We start from the raw sequence: 7650 nt of genomic DNA on the forward strand, positions 1-7650 counted from the left end.
TTGACATGGAGATCATTCTCTGGATGAAAAACATGTCATCAATTCAGTGAATTAACTTCGGTCACTAATCATCTGGTTAGGTTCCAATTATATATATCCAGGCTTGGATAATTTAAATTGAAATTTAATTTACAGTTTTTAAATGACAATATGTAATTTAAGTTGCAAATAAATCATAGAAGGATCATTAGATTATGAACCATGAATGACACTACCTTTATCTTTTAAGGGCATTATTTACACTGAAAACAGTGTTTCCGAAAGCAGAATGCTCTATTCTATTAACTTAGACACTGTGACAAGAAATTTTGATATATGTATGTATATATGTCGCATTTTACAGATGCACACACTTTTTAAAAACACACTTTTTTAAAAGACAGGGGAGTATTTTTCAGGCACCAATCTTGCAAAAATTCTCACAGTTTTAAAAAAAATGTTAAATTCAAGTACGTCAATAAATGAAAAACAGCAAAATAATTACAGCTAAAATTGTCAATGTTGAACTAACAATTATAAATTATAATGATTTCAGGTTCTTAGTAAAACCATCGGAGTGGAAAAGGTGGAATTTCAAGTCAAATCCCATCACAAGAAACTTGATTGCAATAAAAAGCTGATCATAAAGAAATGGTTTTCAAGGTCTGGTCAGACATTAGAAGTGTTTCTCATTCTCATTGCCACAACATTTACGATTTTAAATTATTTGTAGCAATGAGTATTTTCCTAAAAGCAATTATTCAAAAGTTCTTTCTCATACAACTGCTGCTGCTGCTGCTAAGTCGCTTCAGTCGTGTCCCACTCTGTGCGATCCCATAGACGGCAGCCCGCCAGGCTCCCCCGTCCCTGGGATTCTCCAGGCAAGAACACCGGAGTGGGTTGCCATTTCCTTCTCCAATGCATGAAAGTGAAAAGTGAAAGTGAAGTCGCTCAGTTGTGTCTGACTCTTGGCGACCCCATGGACTGCAGCTTACCAAGCTCCTCCGTCCATGGGGTTTTCCAAGCAAGAGTACTGGAGTGGGGTGCCATTGCCTTCTCTGTCTCAAACAACAGTCACTTCCAAAAATGATAATAATCCAACCCTTGATTTTGTGACACAGTGTAAGGTGTGGTAATAGAAACCTTGATTCTAGGTAACCAGAAAAATAGAAACACAGATTATAACAGAAACCAATTTCTTTACTTTTTTTACATTGAAAAAGAATGCACTGGCAGACAATAACTACATCTACAAATTTGACTAGTTTGTGTACTAGCAGCCTGTTCTGAATTTATTTTGAGCCAAATACACAATAATAGAGAGAGGTGCACAGCACAGTGTCAACTGAAGATGTTTACTTTATAATTTAAATATATTGGTTACCTGCTATAACACAACTCACAAGTGGTCATGAACTCATTAAGGATAAAAATACTTTACTCATGAATCTCTAGCACTTAGAACATACCAGGCACATACTAAATGTGAACTGAGGGACTTTTAGGAACATTTTTCCTCATGTAAGTTCCTCTTTTCCCTGAGTCTGAGATAATTTATGGACCATGATGAAACAAAGAAGTTATAAAAATAAAAAGGCAATCATATAAGAGCATGATTAACAATTCCTTTCTCTAAAACTATTCTCTGAGTTCTTTTTTTTTGTTGTTGTTGTTGTTTATTTATTTATTTTTTTTCTAATTTTATTTTATTTTTAAACTTTACATAGCTGTATTAGTTTTGCCAAATATCAAAATGAATCCGCCACAGGTATATATGTGTTCCCCATCCCGAACCCTCCTCCCTCCTCCCTCCCCATACCATCCCTCTGGGCCGTCCCAGTGCACCAGCCCCAAGCATCAAGCATCGTGCATCGAACCTGGACTGGCAACTCGTTTCCTACATGATATTTTACATGTTTCATTGCCATTCTCCCAAGATTTGGGAGATTTGGAAGATTTGGGAGAATGGCAATGAAATATTCTCTGAGTTCTAATGAAGGACAATAGTGGTCCCTGCTATGGAAATTATTCCCTGTGAGTTGTACTGAGACTATGGACATGAACCTACAAGAAAGTGGGGGGTGGAGAGTGGGGTGCACTGAATAATTAAAAGTCGGGTTGTTTTTCTCCAAAGCAATCAACTATGTGATCAAGTCAAGCCTTTTTTTTGCTTGTTTCCTCTCAAATAGGGTATATTTGTAGAACGAAACAATAAGGTTTCAGGGAATTGAATTACCTGTTTGAGATTTACTGGGACCTATTTAGAACAATAATGTTGAATGACCTAATTAGGATTCAATGGGCTTAAATGATTCAGTATTTTAAAAAAAAGATATACTCCAAAGAATTAACTGAGTAATCAATTTGCTGAAGTTCTGCATTTAGACTATATTGATAAAACAGTTTTAGTGTCAAGAATAACTTTAGAAATATTTCTCTGGAGAAATTATTCTAATTATGATTATGTTTTCATTTTTAAAAAATAGTTAATTGATTATTTTGGCATAATAATCTATACTTTGGGTGGGGAAAACCAGTCATGGCAATAATTTCCCTAATTAGTTCAATCAGTTCCATACTGAACCAATAACTTCATGAAGGAATTGCTTATATGACTTAGTATTACAGAGAACTATGAAAAAATCATTTTTGGAATATTATATTTAATATAAAAGAGTTGACTATAAGAGGACTAATAGGAATATAAATGAAAGTTTTAGATTTATAACCAATGTGTATAATATTTAGTTGACAGTGTCTAATCATTCATAATTATGGTTAAGAGGAATACTGGAAGTCTAAGTAAACATATCTATCAGATAAGCAGTGGGATGTAAGGAGCATGACTAATCTGGAGACAGGGCATGGCATAGGCATTTTGAAATAAATGGTCATAAGGGTTTTTTTAAAGTGTTGAATATCAATCAACAGTAGCATTTAAGGGACTGTGAATTTTTCACCATTTGAAAAATTACTATGTTTACTAAGTTTCTGTAAACTTTCCAGAGTAAGTTGTAAATTATTCCTTATTTACAAATCAAAGGCTTATGATTGGCTTAAGTATTTTTGTTAAGCCAAATAAGGTAATTTGTGATTTTCTACAGTTTTTAAAAAGTCTCATTTCCTGATTACTAACACGTGCAACCCAACTTGATTAAAAATGCATGCATATTATAGTTCATATCCATTTTCTCCCAAGCAGAAATTACAGGGCATTCAGGTATAATCCTTAGAATTTATCACTCTAACATTCTCCTATGCTAATTTCACTATAAAAACATTTTAGGAAATGAGTATTTATTTTTAGCATTTTTATGAGATTAACAATAATTTTCCATATACTCTAGAGCTGCATTGTGCAATATGGTAGCCATTAGCCACATTTGGCTATTGAAACACTTGAAATGTGACTATTGCAACTCAAAGAACTGAATTTCTACTTTCAATCAATTTTAAAGTTAAGAACTTATAGTTGTTTTAGTTATTAGAGAAATTTTAAGTATGTTTAGACAACTTAGGTTAATGAATCTACTTTTTCTTCGGCAAAATTTATGAAATTGCAATAAATCAAGTATTGCTGATGAACACCCAATGTCCAAATTAAGGTGAACTTAAAATTTAAAAAACAAACCAGATTTTAAAGACTTTAACATAAAAAGCATAAAATTCTATTAACAATTTTATATTGATTGCTTAAGTACTTTGCATTATATTTCTCCTGGACAGCACTGATCTGGGACCCCATGAAATTTGCTAGCTTCTGAAAGTCATGTTTTAAGTTTTTTATTATTTTACTAAAAAATTCTCATTATGAAAAAGAAATTAGAGTTAGAATTCGTCTAGTAAAAAGTGACCTAATTGCCCTCTCTACACTACCTCCCTTCTCCGAACTGCAGAGCCCTTGCTAGCACCAACAGCACAATGCAAAAATGATAGGCAGTGAAATATGCAGAAATCGTGTATGATAGCACTGATGAGTGTGCAATCAAATCAAACTGCTCACACACTACAAAGTCTATCTTTTCTTGCTCCCAATTGTCTTCAGACCTATGTGTCCCTAATTCCAAAATTAACCTTCAAACTTCCTCCCAAGTTCCGCTGTATTATGGCTTCTGGTATAGAATAATGAACGTTGACTTTACTGGGCAATGTGCTTGATCATGTATTAATACTAGATTCTGTCCAGGCCCGAGAACTTTCATCCTTTAGAGTGGAGAGCTTCCTCTGGGAGAAGGGTTCAAATCCCAGAAGTTTGAACACTGCCACCCGGTACTTCTTGGACATGATGTTGTAGAGAATAGGGTTGATGGCGGCACTGAGGTAGAAGAGGACGAAAGAGACGAGGTTGCAGTATTGGCTGATCTGCGCGATCTCCACAGAGCCAGGCTCGAAGGATTTGGAAAATAAATATCGTCCTACGTGGAAGGGCAGCCAGCAGAGGATGAAAGCAAAAACCACTACAGCTGAAAAGACAATGAGAAAGAGAACGTCAGTTCAGGATATGTCATAGCAAACCACAATCTCTTTTGAAGACATGGACTTGTTTTGATTATGTGTGGTATGACAATTGACTTCAGAAAAATATCATGTTTTGCTCTTCCCCATTCCTATATTTTAACCAAGATTGACTCTGTTTGGACCAACAGTTCAACCATTTTCACTAAGCTTTCCAATCATTTCTATTTAACAACTACTTTAGTAATTTTGTGCTTGAGTTGACATGTTGACTCTAGTAACTTGACAATCTAGTCTCAATAGTCCACTATTATATATGTGTTAGATCAAACCTATATGAGATAATGTGGTTGTATGCAGCCACAGTTATGTATCAGAGTTTCCCTGGGCACAGATTCCTTGGATATAATACAAACTAACTAAATTAAAATCTCTAGAAAGGAGACCAGGACACCTGTTCTCTCTTTTTCTTTTTTGAAGTTTCATAAAAGATTGAATATGCAGTCAGGATTGAGAACCATAGAGATGAATGAGACTTTTCCACCTAAAATAGACATAAGTAAGGAATAAAAGGCCATAAAACCAACTAACATTAATGATCATCCATCCAAGTTTTAATCTTGCCCATGTAAGGTAGCTTTTTTTTTAAGACCTTTGCATTTCTAGGTTAAGTTTTTAAAATTCAGAAATCAGAGGAAAAATAACAGAAAAAAAATATTCTGGTCCTTGTACCACTTTAGGGAATCACTAAGTGATTGATTCCCTTCCAGTTGTCAAGGCAAAACAAAATTAGCATTGGTGTTGAGACACCAGTGAGGATAATTAACAGTTCAAAAATAAAATTAGAGGAAATTATTAAATGTACTCTCAAAACTAAGTTGCATAGCAGCAACTGACTGCCCCAGCATCAACATGAATTTAGAGTCCCTTGAGGAGCACCAGCAGATTTCAATCTAGTCATATTATGAGAATCACTGGTCTTAAAAACAAACAAACAAACAAACAAACCTGACATTCTTTGGATAAACTCTTTCACTTTAATATACAGGATTTCAGGAATTGTAAAATTACAATGCAAAATCATCCTGGAATGACTTCTAAGAAGCACTAAATATGCAAATAAGTACAAAATGTTGACTACAATGTCCAAATAATAAAATGTAAAGATTCTGGTTTTGAAAAAAGCAAGTAGAATTAAAATTTCACTTGGCTGTGAACACACTTTGTATTACTTGTACCAAACACATGTAGTTACAGAAGCTGAATTTATGGAATAACTAGTCCATACACACTCCAGTGTGGCACTGCATCCAGATGTTTTCTGAAGGCTCACTTGGGGAGAGATAGTAAGTCCTACCAGCTTCCACCCCATCTCCTTTTCTCATGTTGGAAGCCTGCCTATCCTAGTTTATCTAGCCTTTCCTACTTGGAGAGAAAGGTAAGTATGGAAACAGAGATCCCAGTACTTCCTTCCAAAGCTATATAAACAGCATCAGGATAAACAGAATTGAGGCAATTATCTGAAAAAAAAAAAATACAAGTCAGAAAGCAAATCACAATGTTGAAAGAAAAATCAATCTTCTCTGATAGAATTATCCAAATGATCCCATCTTTGGTTAAATTTACCAATGAATGCTTTCTAGAGTCAATGCCTGATTTTTTCACTCCCAGTACCTGCTTTTCTTAATGCAACTTAGTTATTTATCTCCATATTGAGGCAGGAAGCTTAACATCAACTTTAATGCTTTAAGACCACAATAGATTATTTAATGAAAGATCTCAGTTTTGACACGAAGTTTCTAGACTAATACGCACTACATTTTAGAGAAATACAAAGATGGGACATTTTTCCATGAAAGAGAGAAGGAGAGACCAGAAATGAGACATACACACAGAGAAAGAAACCAAAGGAGAAAGTCAAGGGGCGAGAGGAGGGAAGGAGAAAGGACAGAGGAAAACAGAGATATATAGACAGAGAAAAAAATGGGAAACAAAAAAATATAATGACACACGACAGATAAACTAGAGACCAAAGAGAGGGCTCAAGACCAACACTGGAGAGAATAATTGAGACATTTATAGGGCAACATATACTTCAAGAAACAGGAGAGAGAGGGAGACTCAGGGAGAAGGGGAAGACTCCGGGAGAGGAGAGCTCGAGGGCGCACTGAGACCCACCCAGCATCTTCACGGTCTGTTTGTGGTTCTGGTCTCTGAGCGAGGCGCCCACCGCCGCCTCGCCGCGTCTCCTCCTCCACAACTTCCTGCCGATGAGGCTGTAGAGCACAGTGAGGCAGAAAACAGGCAGGAAGAAGAAGACGCTGGACACCCACACCATGACTGTGAGCAGTCCGGAGCGCACGGCGAACTCGGTCGCTCGGCACTCGTTGGTGTCCCGAGGGTCGGTGCCATTCTCATGCTCCACTCCGACCAGCACGAAGATGGGCCCGGCGCTGCAGAAAGCCACGGCCCAGATGACCAGGATGACGAGCTTCACCCGGCCCTTGGTGATCACCACCTTGGCCCGCAGCGGGAAGCAGATGGCGAAGTAGCGCTCGACGCTCAGCGCGGTGATGGTGAGCACCGTAGCGTAGGTGCAGCTCTCGCTGACAAACTGGAAGAGTTTGCAGAGCAGGTCGCCCAAGTTCCAGGGCCGGTAATGCCAGAGGCGCACGAGGTCGAGGGGCATACAGAGGAAGATGAGTAAGTCGGAGAAGGCCATGCTGGACAGGTAGAGGTTGGTGGTGGTACGCAGCTCGCGGAAACGCGACACCACCAGCATGGTGAGCAGGTTGCCCGCGATGCCCACCACGAAGAGCGCCACGCAGGTGGCTGTGACGCCCGCCAGCAGCGGCGCGGGGAAGAGGGGTGGCAGCTCGTCAGTCAGCGAGTCATTGTCGGGGAGAGCGTCCCAACCCAGGTCCGGCAGCGTGAGGTTGGGCCCCGGCTCCTCGCTCCGCGTCGCATTCCACATGCTGCCGGTTCTGCTTAACCGGTTCAGGGACGCGACTGCGCTGAGAGGCTGGATCCTGCTGGTCCGGGAGAAGGTCTCCTTAGTTAGGCGCAAAAGAGTGCGAGGGAGGAGCGCGCGCGGGCTCTCAGGGAGGATGCTTGGAAAGGAAAGAGAGAGGAGAGGCAGTAGCTGAGCGAGAAGGTGAGATTGAGAGCCTGAGGCGGGGAGGAGGGCGAGAGATGGAGGCAGGAAGACACACACAC

General features: G+C 38.8%; 1 protein-coding gene across 2 annotated transcripts in view; it reads right to left on the reverse strand.

Moving 5' to 3' along the window:
• Positions 1-1884: 1884 nt before the first annotated feature.
• Positions 1885-7650, reverse strand: part of GHSR (growth hormone secretagogue receptor) — a 23897-nt gene continuing 18131 nt past the window's right edge. Inside the window, exons 3-4 of one of the 2 annotated variants that reach the window (XM_010835262.1) lie at positions 6613-7544; positions 1885-5954 (exon numbers count right to left, since the gene is read on the reverse strand). In XM_010835262.1, the coding sequence (XP_010833564.1) occupies positions 5857-5954; positions 6613-7408 (894 nt within the window). In that variant the 5' untranslated portion in view covers positions 7409-7544 and the 3' untranslated portion in view covers positions 1885-5856. Of the gene's footprint in view, positions 5955-6392; positions 7545-7650 lie in introns of those variants that run through there. The other variant, XM_010835263.1, reaches the window with a different exon arrangement.

Source organism: Bison bison, unplaced genomic scaffold (assembly GCF_000754665.1).
Source record: "Bison bison bison isolate TAMUID 2011002044 unplaced genomic scaffold, Bison_UMD1.0 scf7180017864040, whole genome shotgun sequence".
Taxonomy (NCBI): domain Eukaryota; kingdom Metazoa; phylum Chordata; class Mammalia; order Artiodactyla; family Bovidae; genus Bison; species Bison bison.